Raw genomic sequence first — 15,388 nt, 5'->3', positions numbered from 1 at the left:
CAATTCTTTTTTTCCGTCAGTGCAGGTTCATGATCAGACCTGGGGGGAGAGTGCTTGCAATGTAGTGGAGACAAATCATGGGCTTGAGAGTGGTTGTTGTTAGTCCTTTGAATGTTTTAATTTTTTCCCAAGATTGTTTGTCAATTTTGTCAGTCGAGGTTGACGGATTGGTTTATAATTCTTTCCATCACACACTGCAAAATTCCTGCAATTGACAGAAAAACAGGTGCTGGCTAGAGCCCTGCTTGGCACTGCAGAAGAACTGGTTTTGATATCTCTTGTTCTGGACATGCTATAGCTAGGGTCCTGATTTCAGGGTGGCAGGTAGCATGAATTTTACATGTATTCATGATAATTTTATTTGCATTGGCATTCAAGGATTTGGAAAATTAATAGTACTTTTGTGAGAAGAATATCTGATTGAGAATTCTAAAAGCACTATTGATGCCACATAGACTGTGTGGGAAAGATAAACTGTTTTCCAGCTCAAAAGATTGGATTCACCAGAATTTCTTTTCAACTGACTCACTCAGTCTTCCCCAGCAATCCGCCCCAATGACTTGGGACACATTAACTCAACTTAATGCACAGTTTAACTTTTCCACAATGTAATTTACCAGCTCAGTTAACTGTTTAACTTTCATGCTAAGTCAACAATGCCAACTATGTGTCAGTTACAAACTATGCTTAGTAACACCATGCTTCTCCACTCGTAACCTCTAACCATGATGTGTTGTTGTTTGTCTCCCTCCAAGCTCCTACGGCATGAGGTGCGATGTGTGAGTAACTAACCCGTCCCTGTCTACCGTGTGCCTTCCCAACTTTGCCTTCCTCTATTAGCCTTTTCCATGCTAAGGTAGCCATTTGGCACCAAATCTATATTGGTTACACATGTATGTGATTAAGAAGCAGGGAGAAGGCTGATGGCTTCACCTTCAACTTACACATATCAATCTAGAACTTATTTCTTGCACCTGCATGGAGCACTTTATAAACTTTAATTTTTGATTAGATTAATGGATGAATCATTTTTCATAGAATTCAGACATCAAAGACAACCTGTTTGAAGTTTGGTTTCCTGTTTTTACCTCCGGGGAAGGAGATATCCTTCCACGAGGAGGTTTTACTATGGTTCGAAACATTTCTGTCAGCAGCTGTTTCTCGCGATCGGCTGGACGGATTGGTCTGTGGTTCGGTATACATATTGCTGTTGGGCTGCAGATGATGCAGAACGTTTTTGTTTAATTGTATATGTGTTTATGGGCGTGGAAATAAAAGGTTTTTAAGTGCTCCGGACACCCCCGCCATGCTGAAAATGGAATTTACCATGTTGTTAAGGAATGGGGAGGTTTCAGTTTTGGGTCTTACCATTTAAAAGGGGTCAAACAGAGGGGTGTCTGCTTCCGATATGTATTTTGAAATATTATCGCAGTTGTATCTCGCGTTGGGGTAGACTGGACTCGGTGTATGTTCTGCTAATGGGCTGTAGATGGTGCAGGTTTTTTTTGTTTTTATTGTATATGTGTTTTGGGGCGTAAAAATCTGAAAATGGTCGTGCGCGGCGCTGGGCTGGCTGCCAGCGCAACTTCCGGGTGGGCCAATGGGTCAGGGGTCAACGCCGTCTTGCGCAATCTTGGATGTTTTCGGCGTATATTACGACTTCTTAACTTACAAATACCGTGGTATACTGTCTCAGACGTTCTCGACATGCATTTTTACCGTGGGTACATGGTATGGACTGCAGATGAAAATGTTGACCAGTCCTGTATTAACACAACCAGGAACGCTAAATCTAACACATAAAATTCAACACCATCAACTATACAGAACAAACAACATGGAAAAATATACAATAAAAAGCCCGGAGGTATAAAATCTCAGATTTTACTTGTTGTTACTGTAACATTATTTTGTAACATTATTGACCAAAATAGCAGTGCAACAAACAAAAAAACAAAGAATCTAATTTTTTTTAGAAATTTTGGCTTTGTCTGCATCTGTTTATTCTCTTTTAAAAGAATCTAATTGCAAACTCTTTCTCAAAGCAATGTATGTATTGGTGCCACAGACATCTAGAGTGCAAGAAATTAATGTTAGATTATTAGTAAGCTTCAAAGCACTTAACTGTATGTTTTGTACAACTAATGCATGATGATTTTTTTCACCCATCACAATTTAAAACAATTTTTGCACATGATCATGATCAAAACACTAGACACTGTTTACCTTTGTTTTGTAGCTTTCTTTTTTCTCCTCTTTCTCCATTCCATTAGATTTGATACGATTAGAAAAAACTCATGGTTGAACTTTTTCCCCAGCCGATTCCCCACCTCCCCAGCCTGGGACGAGTACAACCAGTACCGCTTCCCCTCCCCTCCCTCCTCCCCCACCCCTCCCGATAATGAACAGTCCCAGGATGAGGAGGGCGCCGCCAAGAAGAGGGTGGTCACCGGACCTCTGATGGACATCGAGGTCAAAGCAAAGGAGACAGCTAAGGTAATATTCCAATGACTTATGACTACATTATGACTGGTGCAATGGCCAAGTGAGCAGAGGTTGTGAGTTCAATCCCTGGGCAAGTCGTACCAAAGATGACAGGACATAAAATAGAAAAAAAATTGTCACATTAAGTGTATGTACAGAATAAATACCCTGTACATACAAGTATATATTATCCGTCGTAGATGTAGTGTTTCATAACTGTAATTGTACCTAGAATTGTACCGTGACCTGTACTTGGCATGTGAAAGCATTAAAGTGAGATTATTAAGTCTTTTATTCATTAAATACCAGATTGAGTATCTCCCCTTCCAGCCCAAACCGTTTGGTGCTCCCGTACGCGTCGCGCCACCGACAGAGGCCGTTGACATCCCCAGGAAGCGACCACGGGAAGAACCGCCTGAAGAAGATGATGATGATGACATCGACAACATCAGCCAGACCAGCTCCGAGGTGGAGCTGATGAGACTGACGGAGGAGTTCCTCAAAGAGGCAGAGGTTAGTTACTAATAGATGTTCCAAAAAACTCAATTTACTTAAGCAACTAGATATGATTTTGGAAACGGTCAGATGTTTCAGGTAGCATCCACTACCTTTCATCAGTGACACTAAGAGACTGCAGGTTTATAAGCAAGAACTATTGATTGATATGCAAAGTCGTAGTGGATGCTTCCTGAAACGTCTGACCGTTTCCAAAATCATATCCATTTGCTTGAGCAAACTGTTTCTTGGCGTATCTTATTACCTGAATGTCTAACCTTCACCGACGTTAGTTAGATATTGTCTGCTTTCTTTGAAGATTCCATTGGTTAATGTTAAAGTATACAATTCAACTTATGGCTATGACATGGTTTTAATCACTGATCATGATAAACCATTCATTCATTCAATCGAGGGTGACTTATGTTTATGTTTATGTTTATGTTTATTAGGAACTCCATTAGTAAAACAAAAATTGCCTACTAGCCTTCCTGGAGTCCTATACATTATAATAACTACACCATAATAACTACATCATATCAACTATTTGGAACAGTTTTTTCAGCACCAAGGACAGGGACAACAGAGTCCACAAGTTGCTGAATACCCTTTCTGATTCCTTTAGACATTTTTAAAGTTACTGTGATAGTTTAAATATTTAGACTAGTATTGGAAATGTCTTAAATTCTTACCTTGCCTTCCAGGGCCCAGCTAGTCCAGTGCCCAGTCCAGAACTTCCTCCCCCACCAACTCCAAGGTCTGCCCGTATCATCGCAAGGGAGGCTCCCGATCTTCTCAAGAAGGTAGCATGACACAATTACGTACAATCTTCATTTCCAAAAGTGCAATATACATGTACACAAATCTAACTATTATACCATTATCAGGTACCAGATAGAAAGATTAAAGGGTTTCTACATGTTGGTCAGATGATTTATGCCTTACACTCACTCTATACGATTTATGATTGGCAGTTATCATTTCTAACCACTCGTTATTAACATGCCTCACAGTGGAAGGCTGAGCTTGATTTGGACAATGATTGTTTTGACCCAGTCACGTCTATGGAAGCCGATGTTGTAAGTTTTACGGTCACACTTTACTTTCGCCACCATGCACCGTGAGATATGGAGAAAATGCATGCCCTTCAAACTTTATTCTAAGCACATCCTTACCTATTATCAAATATAATGCACCCACAGAAAGCATGATAGAACCTATGCATGTTGACTTTTTTCACAGTTTACCACAATTTTGCACATGATTGTTCCAAAATGATTTCAGCACGTCAACAGCAGTGCATGCTCAGTTTTATGAGGCACTACTATATAAAAACTCAAACACTATAATTCTAATTCCTTCCCCTGCATGACTTTGTGTATTAATCACCTTGAATCTTAATTTTCATTGTGTTTTTTGTGCAATACAATATTTTTGTGGCGTGTACATCCAGATTGAAAACACTGAGACCGAGACAAACGCAGACAGTGAAGAGGAGGCAGATACTGAACTTCCGCCAGACAATAAACAGTTTGTTCACCAGAGGAGGGAGTCAACAAAATCAAGCACATCCACGGAGTCTGATGGTCCGATAATTCCAGAGACTCTGACGGGGGAGCCAATTACTAGTGACATTTCACCTATGCATGTTGAAGATAGCCTAGAATCTTTGAAGCAGATTTTCAAAACAGACGTTGAAGATACTAACTCTTCTTTGCAAGTGCATGGGGATGGCACATCTGAAGAAGTGGTCTCACAAAGTCAGAACTTAAACAGAACACAGGAAAATGGCAAAGACAGAGAACTTGATGTTCTTTCAGATGAGGAAAGACATGCTAGTTATGAAGAATTAGCCATAACTGAAGAATCTCAGCAAAACAATGAGATTTCTGAACCTGCTGTTCATCCTCAAGAAGAAAGGCATGCTACCCCTTCACCAAGGATGGGTGATGATGAAGTAGACATATCAGAGGCAGACTCACAGCAAAATAATGGTGAAAACAAAGAGCTTGAGCATCAGCCAGATTCAGAAAGACGTGAAACCACCTCTTCCCCAAAGATGTGTGACGATGATTCAGCCAAAGTGGAACCAGAATCTGACAAAGAATCTGCAGATGCTGAATGTGAGGCTAATGATGTGATGACACCCCAGTCTGAATCTGCAGATGCTGAATGTGAGGCTAATGGTGTGATGACAGCCGACAACTCGGTTGACACAGTACCCCCAACAGATGAAGAAACCACGATACCAGACCACAGCCAGGACCTGCCTGCAGTACTTGTACCACTGCTGATGGTGGACGAGGTGTTTAGACAATACCTTTTGGTAACCATTGACCATTTCACTAACCGGTTCCATCTCTCCCCCCTCTCTAGTATCCCCCCATGCATGACATAGATAAATGCATGACAAACCAATCACCAGTCATCCTGCATGCCTCCAGCTTTGTACGGTGCTTACTAACACAGTAGTCTTCCCATTTCAGCGCATCCATAGAGGCAGTGTCCACATGTCACCATCGTGCCATTTTTCATATGAAGCTCTTGTCATGTTGCAAAATATTCATAGGTCTCTAGATGCAGTGGTATAATTGATAGAGAATACAATTTGGCATTAGGTATGATCAGAAACTGAAAATTTTTTGATACATGGAAGAGTACATTTTGTTCAGATCAAATGTAACAGAAACCTACTTTTTTTTTACGTGTTACCACTTTTGCTGATTAAGACATTTCCTTGTTTCATTTCATTTCATTTCGATTTTATTTGGGCAGTATTATTTATTTTATTTTAGTTATCTTTTCTTTCATTTCTTTTTGTTTTATTTTGTTTTTGGTTGCATTATTTATCTTAACGCTATCTTCCAGGAGAACAATCATGGGAAGAACTTAGTCGATGATCCCCACAAGCAACCCGAAAATGCAAGTAACTGTGGACAGCAGGACAAAGCTAAAGGAATATCCTCAAGAGACACGCAGGACAATCATGTCCCAGCTTCTCCATCAGACTCTGAAGCCCAGGAACACGGGAGTGTTGTGGAACCAGAGGATGTGGAGGTGTCTATTCTTATGAACGGGGCTGGGGGAGAAGAAGAAGAGACAGAAGAAGACAAGATGCAGGCAGACACTGAAACTTCCACCGAGGAATCAGACAGAGACAACACTCACGTATGACCACATAAGTGTTATACTCGGTGCAAAAGCCATAATAGTTAGTGCAATATTAGAGCAAGCTGTATATATATGTTATATTTATATAACATACTAACATGCAGTAGTAGTTATATAATACTTGTCTACCATCTTGTAACAAAACCCTGTCTTTCAGCTGGGATATAAGGGATAAGGTGCATCAATCAAACTTCATACTTTTTAACCTTTTACCCGTCCATCCATCCATCCATCCATCCATCCTTCCATCCATCCATCCATCCATCCATCCATCCATCCATCCATCCATCCATCCATCCATCCATCCATCCATCCATCCATCCATCCATCCATCCTTGTTATATTAATTTTCAAAAATCTTTTCAGATAACCAAACAGATTTTCAAGCATTTTCTAATAACCATATTTCATTTCCCTTTAGCGCCTAGAAACAAATTACTTATATGTTAGATCTTCATGATAACTGACATCTTCTATCTTTCCCCCCCCCCCACCAAAATACATGGAAATTCTCTTCTTAGATTAAAAACTTTCTCGTCCCTGTTTTATTATAGAAGCCCAGAGAGGACACATCATACAGTGGGTATGTCAGGAGAAACCTGGACCATAAGGTCGCAGGTCGAGGACGGAGCCCTCCCAGAGGAAGGGAGATGCAGGAAGAAGTGGGAAGAACCAGCCCTTCCAGGGCCGTGCACAGATCGGCTGTGAGTATACATGTATGACTGAATTACTCAGTCTTCCTCAGCTATCTGACCCAAATGCTGTGGATTGTTTTATCCATTGTATTACTACAGTCAAACCTGCCCATGAAGATCAGTCAGGAGACCAATAAAATCTGGTCTATGTGGACAGGTGGTCACTGGAAACTCGGCTTTGAGTACATGGATAATTAGATTTATTTCTTTGTCAATTTGTTACTTTCCTTTTTAAGAGAATACTTTATTCTAAAAGACATACATTTCCTTCAGATCATCTTTGGAAGTGGCTTCAACTACCCTAAGGGTTGTAAATTGATGTGACATGTTATGATGTCTTTTAGATGGTACATGTACTCTCAGTAATTATGGTAACATTACTCCTAGGTATGGGGACTTTAAGAACTTCCTTGTCAACATTGATTATAATGTTCATCCACATGGAGGTCATTACTAATGTTGATTGCCAATTTAGCATTTGTGTAGTGCTACATTTTTATCATTTGCATAATATTCTGCATGGGTCTTCATGTTGATGCATGCAGACAAAACGGTCGCCCAGCCCAGCCTCCTCTGCACCGCCTGCCCTGCCTCCACCTCCCAAACAGCCTCTGCTGAAGAGCACCAAGGAACGGGAGAAAAGCTCAGAGAGGAAGTGGCAACACGAGGTGGACCACAGCTACGCAGAGCCACCGGCGCGCTACTCGGTCGAGGTGAAGAAACAGGGCAGAGCCTCTCCCGCTTTGTCTTCAAGTAGAGTAAGCGACAGAGTCTTGTCTTACGAGATGCAAGAAAGCTACACGCCACCGCGCACACGACAGGAGCGGGCGTCTCCAAAGCCGGAAAACGTTGAGGTGTCGGATCCAAGGAGAGTCAGCAGAGACAGACACATAGCGTCTGAAGGAAAGAGAGAAAAGCAAGACAGATACAGCCCCCTGAGACGGGTCGAGCAAGAGAGGGAGGAACACCACACAGAGAAACATACTCGCGGGAGACTGTCTGACTCTAAGTCTCCAGTCAGGGCTGTAAAGGTGGGAGAGTACAGCGCCAAGTCGTTCAAAGTGTCCACCAAAGTCCAGATTTATCGCGCCGAAGAAGAAGAGGGTCCGCAGAGGTCTCCATCCCAGGACAGCGGCATGGAGAGTATTGAAGAACAAGTGACAAAGCTAGCCCAGGAGTTTCTGACTAAGCCCGAGCCAAGCGAACCATTGAACAGGTCTCTCCAGTCTCCTCTGACACCTACAGGTGATGACTACGACTGGAGGATGCATGTGGGAGGGACGCTAACACTTGCCGAGAGGAGCGGAGAGTTTTCCGAGGAAGTAGCTCAAATAGAACGCGAGGAGGAACAAGAGAGAGCCACAAGAAGTAGACAAGAGAAGGAGCTTGCAGGTAGAAAGGGAGTAGAAACATCATCTATGAAGGTTAACCTTAGTTCAAAAGCTGTCACACAGTCTTCAACCTCTCCGGAGTTCGATGACTCCAAGCTCAGGTCAAGATTAAGCGACGTCGCGAGGAGTAGGTCTGAAGAAAGACTTGACCAGGTGCCAAAATCTGTCCCCAAAATCTCAGAGCCGAGGCAGGTGCCCTACGCTTCCCCGATGGTGAACCGAAAGATCCGCAAACCCCGGTACGAAATAGAGGAGGGGGACGCGGTCGTCTTGAAAAGCACATTGGAATCGTCCGTGCTGAAGGCTGCTGATGTGATAGAGTGGAGCTACGTGAAGAGAAGGACCTTTAACAGAGAGATGGTTTACCAGATCCAGAGCTCCAGTAAGGTGGCGTACGGCCTGTTTAGGGGAAGGGTGACCATCGAAGGGGCGTCGGCACTGAGGATATTCCCAGCGAAGCCTCAGGATGCGGGAAGGTACTACTGCACTGCACGGGATGTGGATGGGAACGAGAATGAGAGCTACCTGGAGCTTGTTGTTGAAGGTAATTGTAATTCCTGATTTTTTAAGGGTACTGTTATGTTCACTGTTTTCACTGTCACTTCTCTTCTGTACCGTGAACTTATCATTACACAGTTAACAAATAATTCCTGGACTTTGTTTTTCCTGCACCTGTAGCCACCGCGAATATATTAATAGTTCTGTGAACATGTCCATTTTTCTCAGACCATGAACGCTTGCTACCATGAACATAAAAAGTGTTACAAAGTTTATCTTGTTTGATGGACTCTCTTGCATGTTTTATTTTTAAACTGGACATAAAATGGTATGTGGGCCTGCTTGGAAATTGAACACAGAGGAAGAAGTGATGAAAACTCAAAATAACATCGAGCCAAACACAATTAAAAAAATTAATGTTATCCATGAAGGAAGAGTAGACATAATTTTTCAGCCAATGTTGACACATTTCCTTGACAGAAAAAATCTTCTCGGAGATCACAAACAGTTGGGGTCTAGAGTTGGGGTATACAGAATCACAAAACAAGCAATTAAGATTGTTCAGCCTAAGGCTTACTTTTTCAAATATTTCATGAAGACAATATCCAAAGTTAAAGTAAGTATGTACATGTATTTGCATGTATCTGTATTCATTGAGGATTCCATGCTCACAAAGTTGCCTTCCTTTTTCTCAGCTGTGGACAAGCGTCGCTGGTCTGCTCCTGCCAACATGCGACCTGTAGCTGACCTCACACCCACCCCGCCCAACACCCCCAACATCGACGGTTCTCGTAGTCCAAACGTGGAGCCTGCCTATCCAAAACCTGACACACCTACACCTGCTGCTGCTGTGACTGTAAGTACAGATCAGAATTCAGATGCAAAAGTGAAAAAAACCTGCAAGAAAAGATTACTCAAGCAACAGATAGATATATACAGATCAGAAATCATGTGTATTAAAGTGATTAACATATGCGTTTTTGTGGGATTGGTCTACGTGTTTGTGGAATCTTTGTCGTTATTCATCCTCATAAGAGGTGAAGCATGATATGGAATAAGGTTCAATTTTCAACTTTTCTTCTAACAACAGTAGAACTATGGAACTATTACCCTGGGTGCCAAACTCGTTCTTCGGGCGGCAAGAGCCTTTCGCCCGCCGGTCTAAATTACTGCTACGGGGGAGTCTAGCCCGGGGGGAGTTTGGCCGCCTTCCAAACGAGTCTAGTTGGAAGGCCGATATACTCCTCTGCGGGCGAAGTACCCTGGCTGTCGAAAAAAACGGTTAGCGGCCTGTAAACTTGGCTGGCACCCAGGGTATGGAACTATGGAACAATCTTGCAAATGAAATTGTCAAGATTGAAGAAAGACAGAAGTTCAAATGTGAACTTAAGTCTTTCCTCTGAGCAAAAAACTTTGACAGTGTTGGCATGGCAGTCCGGCTGATAATACTGAGTGACAGCTGATTTGTTTTTGATCTTGACATTGAATATTGAAATATTCAATCTCAAGATGGCTGGGTAGCCCCGTTCAGCTGGCAGTAGCTGATTTCCAAGGGGGCCCAGCTTATTACAAGACATGGCATTGTTACATTCAGTCAAGTAAAGGAGGACAACATACATAGATGACGAAAAAAGATTTTTCCATGTCGCCATGGAAACAGGAGATGCCCCGGAGAGCACACAAGCCGTCCATCATCCTGGAGGAGAAGGAGGGGTCCAGCTCGGAGGAGGAACAGGACAAGAGGAGGTATACTGCCAAGAAGTAAACCCATTTTTATCCTTGTTCACAACATGCACTCTTGGTTTGGAGTGAGTGCAGTGGCTGGACACCTTTGCTTTTGTCACGCTATCTCACATCTGTGTCCATAATATCACCATAGTCCATAATATCGCCACCTTGAGAAAAAGTGTGCTTAAAGATATTTTTACTGCAACATGTATGTACATTTGATGTGTGCAGGAGTGCATACCAAAAGTATGTTGCAGTAAACATATCTTAAAGCAGACTATTTCTCAAGGTGGCGATATTATGGACCCTGGTGATATTATGGACACGGATGTTATCCACTGGATGAATATACAGTCAAAACTGCACAGGAAGACCACTCAGGGGGCTGATATAATCTTGTCTACATGTATGTGGATAGGTATATAGACTAGCCTCTACCAGGCACTGCGAATCGCTGGAAAAGTAGTAGAAATTGGCTGAAATAAAGGGATAGTATACCAGAGAAGATCCAGGGCCATAGAAGATGCAATTTGCAGCCCAGGATCTTCTCTGGTATACTATCCCTTTATTTCGGCCAATTTCTACTATTTTTTCTGCAATCTGCAGTGCCTGGTAGAGGCTAATATAGACAGCATTCTTAATGTTTAAAATGTGTCAAAGGGAAAAATTATCTAAGGGACCACCAAAATGTGGTCACAATGGCCAGGTGGTTCTTATGCAGCAGTGGTCACTTGAATGGATTTGACTGTATTTCATGCATACGACACACACTCTTGCATGATCTGCATGTGCAAAACACAACTTTCCAACTTTTCCATGACATGTAATGCATGCCTAAAGGTATCCAATATGATGATACCCCTCCTTACACAACCAAGTCTTTTATTCAGCCAATGGGGGAGGCCAATCTCCATGCTATTTGCATGCTACAGAGTGCAGAAAATTCCAGCGCTCCTCCCCAAAAAAGCTGTTTTATCTGCTTTAAACTGCTATTTCTGGATGAAAAATGTACCTGAATTGAGTAAAGAGACACATTTCACACAACCAAGTCTTTTATTCAGCTGACGTTTTGGTGACCATCTGTCACCTTCCTCAGGGCAATTCTGACAGGTTCACATTCCATTGCAGCACAGAGTGCAATGTGAACCAGTCAGAATTGCCCTGAGGAAGGTGACAGATGGTCACCGACACGTCAGCTGAATAAAAGACTTGGTTGTGTAAAAAGAGTCTCTTTACTTAGTGTCTTACCAACCTGATTCACGGAATGTGCCAAATTGCTGACAATTAGATTTTGATGTTTCAGTTTTGAGTTTGTCACAATTTTTTTGCTAGAATTTGTGAGAAAACAGTTTTCTTACTCTTACAGCATCACTAATGTTCCTGACTTCTCCCATAGCCTGTCCCCTCCCGCCTCGGTGGTCTCCAGTCTCACTGGCTCAGCCACAGACCTCCAGCTCATGATCGCCATGAAGGAGAGGGAGAAGGAGAAAGAGCGAGAGAAGGAGAGAGACAGGGAGAGGAGAAGACAGTCTCCATCCCCCATGGGCAGGAGGAGGGAGTCCCCGTCTTCCCCAGCCAGGAGGGAGAGCCCCAGCCCTGGCAGGAGCAGTCCTCTCAGCAGCAGCAGCAGGGGACAGTCACCTGAAGTAAGCAAAGTGATTGGATCAAGTTTTTCACTCACTAGCAGATCCTAGGGTTGCAAAAAGACAGTATCAAATTGGCCAGGCAGTATCCATTGGCCGGAGAGGGTCCATGCACATGGTGGGGGTAGCGAAAAATATGGCCATATATGAAAAGGTAACTATTCCCCCATCAACCTCTGCTTGGAGAGTATCACTCACTTACTATCGGGTTTAGTATCTTTTCAGTTTCTATTAAGTTTTATTAAAATCCACTGGCACGTAACAATACTTGGATCTCACATGAAATGCCTGCATGTCAGAGTTCACAAGTGACATTACACTCCATCAATTACACAAAAAACTGCTTAAATATATTATACATCCCTAGTCATAATAACATTTCAATTGACTCAAAATATCTAAAAATACAGCAATCTCTTTACACAGGGCACACAGTTTTTAAGCGTTCTACAAATTTAACGAACCAAATAAAATAATTGTATTGATTTCTGCAGTACTAAGTCTTGAAATACTAAGTCTTGGAATGTTCTCACGTCTCTTTTCTTCACAGGTCCGCCATGCATACACCCCCCTGGTGACTCCACCCCCCATCCCCGCCCCCCCTGTAGGGGTCTACCTCACCAAGGCCAGTCCCAGGGAGGACTTCAAGGTCAGGGGAAGGTCGTCAGGGGGCTCTGACAAGATCATCTCTCCCGGCTCTGTGAGTAAGAGATATGTGGCTTCTTGGGTCGCAGAATAGACACACGACAAGGCCTGTTTCAGTTCTGGACTACAGAATAGACACATGACAAGGAATGTTTCAGTTCTGGACTACAGAATAGACACATGACAAGGACTGTTTCAGACTGGACTATATGATAGGCACATGACAAGGACTGTTTCAGAATGGACTACAGAATAGACACATGACATTGACGAGGACTGTTTCAGACCTGGACTACAGAATAAACACATGACATTGACAAGGACTGTTTCAGACCTGGACTACAGAACAGACATATGACAAGGACTGTTTCAGTTCTGGACTACAGAACAGACATATGACAAGGACTGTTTCAGACTGGACTACAGAATAGACACATGACATTGACAAGGACTGTTTCTAACTGGACTACAGAATAGACATATGGCAAGAACTGTTTCAGTTCTGGACTACAGAATAGACATATGACAAGGACTGTTTCAGATCTGCACTGCAGAAAAGACACATGACAAGGACTGTTACAGATTTGGACTACAGAATATACACATGACAAGGACTGTTTCTGACTGGACTGGACAGGATCACCTGACACATGACATAATGACAGACTGAGACCAGAACTGGACTAAACCACACATTGACATGACTAAGGATTTGGACAAGTGACAGGACTTTGAGAAATGTTAAACTGTTTTCCAACTCAAGGACTGTATCATTATAATGACAAATACATGACATGGACTATAAATACCCCAATGAGACAACATTGTATGCCTGTATTTATTTCACTAACCAAGGCATACAAACAGGACAGGACTGTTTAGAATTAGGTTGGACCAGATCCAATTATGGATTGGGTAAAGAACAGATTAAAACTAAAATTGACCAGATAAGATCACACTGAATTACCACTGGAAAGAAAGTGTTAATTTTTAAATTTAGCTCTCTTGCCAACTAACAACAATACACAGTATCTAAATGCACTGCACACTGTATATAGTGGACATTGACAGAGATGGATCCTTATATGACTCTAGTGGAGCATCAAAAGTTAACCATGGGAATAAATAATGTGAATCATTAAAAGATGTGTAGCTACCAGGCAGTAGGCCATTCTACTTATGCATAGGACATCAGAATATGCATTCAGCACCAAGGACAGGGTCAACTGTTTTGCTTGATTTTGTTCGTTCAATTGCTGAATACAGAAAGTACAAGCAAAAGGATATTTTAGTGTTAATCTGTAGTGAACATTAGGGAGATACCATTCTTTCAGCACCAAGGACAGGGTAGACCATTATCATTAGGAGTCTTTGTTCAATTACTGAATAAAAAGTGCATGGAAACAGACCATCCATTTCATTGTTGATTTTCACTAAGCATTAGAGATCAGCACACACCGAACTATTTCTAGATGTTTTTCTTCAGCACCAAGGACAGGGCCAACCATCACTATTGGATCTTTTTTCTGTGCATTCACTGAACAAAAAGGACATTGAAACAGATGGATACACGGAATGATTTTTTAAATATTGATCCTGACAGATTTCAGACCAGTCCTGTGGACATACGTAGCTGTGTTTTTCCAGTTTAGTCACAGATTCCCTTCCTCACTTTCAGCCCACGAAAGCATTCAGCCAGGAAACAGCAGAGCATGCTCCCCCCGTCCCCCCTCTCCCTGTCCCCTCCGACTTGTGGGCGGACAACAAGAGTGAAGAGAAAGCGCCTCTCCAAAACGGCCCCACGCCATCCTACCCTCCTCCACAACCAAAAGTTGCCTCCAAGTCTCTCAGCCTGGAGCTATCAGGCACAAAGAAGATGTCCGACACCCTCAGTAGCACCTCAGGCTTCTCTACGTCCAGTCTAAGGGACACAGTCTTCACAGACAGCATCAGGGCACCCTCTCCTGTCACCAGGAGGAAAAGAGGGATGTCAGGAAAGATAATCCGGGAAGACAGCGAAGTTCTCCTCACCTGTCCCTTTGGGAAGCTGACGTCTGCCCAGGAGGTGGAGTGGTACGTCACGAGGAAGGGGGAGTCAGAACGGACACTGGTGTACCAGGTAATGTTAATGTTTGTTAGTACAAATGTAATTTATACATGTTTTTAACATAAAGTACTGTAGTACATACTGTAGTACAAAAGGTATACAGGTTGACACTAACCTGCTGGACTATGACATGCTTTCCAGCATCACTGAGGCGGCTGCACCGGATCGTCAGTTAGACTCCGGCCTTCACTGGTGTTTCGTCCCTTTACATCTAAGACACCTCGGGGCGGTGGGACAGTAGGGTGGACGTCTCCATCCTACTTCCGGTACAGTCGTCTCTACTTCTGGGATGTCTGTTTCCAGTTCTTATCCTTCCTTCTTAGCCAAATCACAAAACTACTCTTCTCCACTTCTTCAGACACACGGCGGACAAGCTGGGCCTGTGCCTTCCCTCGGATCTGGAGGTCTCTGCATAGCCGCAGTAGTGATGACCCTGCAAACCCACGAACTCCTATTTCTACTGGGTAGAGCTGAGTTTTCCAGCCGTTCAGCCTACACTGCTGGACCAGTTCCTCGTATCTTGTCTTCTTC

General features: G+C 42.9%; 1 protein-coding gene across 1 annotated transcript; it reads left to right on the top strand.

Moving 5' to 3' along the window:
• Positions 1 to 765: 765 nt before the first annotated feature.
• Positions 766 to 15,273, top strand: LOC109468798 (serine/arginine repetitive matrix protein 1-like). Its single transcript, XM_019767139.1, has 12 exons — positions 766 to 770; positions 2,319 to 2,496; positions 2,815 to 2,997; positions 3,684 to 3,782; positions 6,705 to 6,854; positions 7,391 to 8,780; positions 9,430 to 9,590; positions 10,395 to 10,480; positions 11,859 to 12,108; positions 12,656 to 12,805; positions 14,429 to 14,869; positions 15,181 to 15,273. Exons 1-12 carry the CDS (start codon positions 766 to 768, stop codon positions 15,271 to 15,273), a joined length of 3,186 nt encoding a protein of 1,061 aa, XP_019622698.1.
• The last annotated feature ends 115 nt before the right edge of the window (positions 15,274 to 15,388 follow it).

Source organism: Branchiostoma belcheri, unplaced genomic scaffold, assembly GCF_001625305.1.
Source record: "Branchiostoma belcheri isolate BF01 breed outbred unplaced genomic scaffold, Haploidv18h27 scaffold10, whole genome shotgun sequence".
In the NCBI taxonomy this organism is placed as follows: Eukaryota; Metazoa; Chordata; class Leptocardii; order Amphioxiformes; family Branchiostomatidae; genus Branchiostoma; species Branchiostoma belcheri.
The sequence above is the reverse complement of the archived record's forward strand: the minus strand, read 5'-3'. Positions and strand labels throughout refer to the sequence as shown.

Bases quoted from the DNA above. Each gene is read 5' to 3' on its own strand.
- LOC109468798 (XM_019767139.1), top strand. The intron at 6,855-7,390 runs GTGAGTATACAT...TGATGCATGCAG, and splicing joins GGGCCGTGCACAGATCGGCT to ACAAAACGGTCGCCCAGCCC. The intron at 10,481-11,858 runs GTATACTGCCAA...CTTCTCCCATAG, and splicing joins GAGGAACAGGACAAGAGGAG to CCTGTCCCCTCCCGCCTCGG.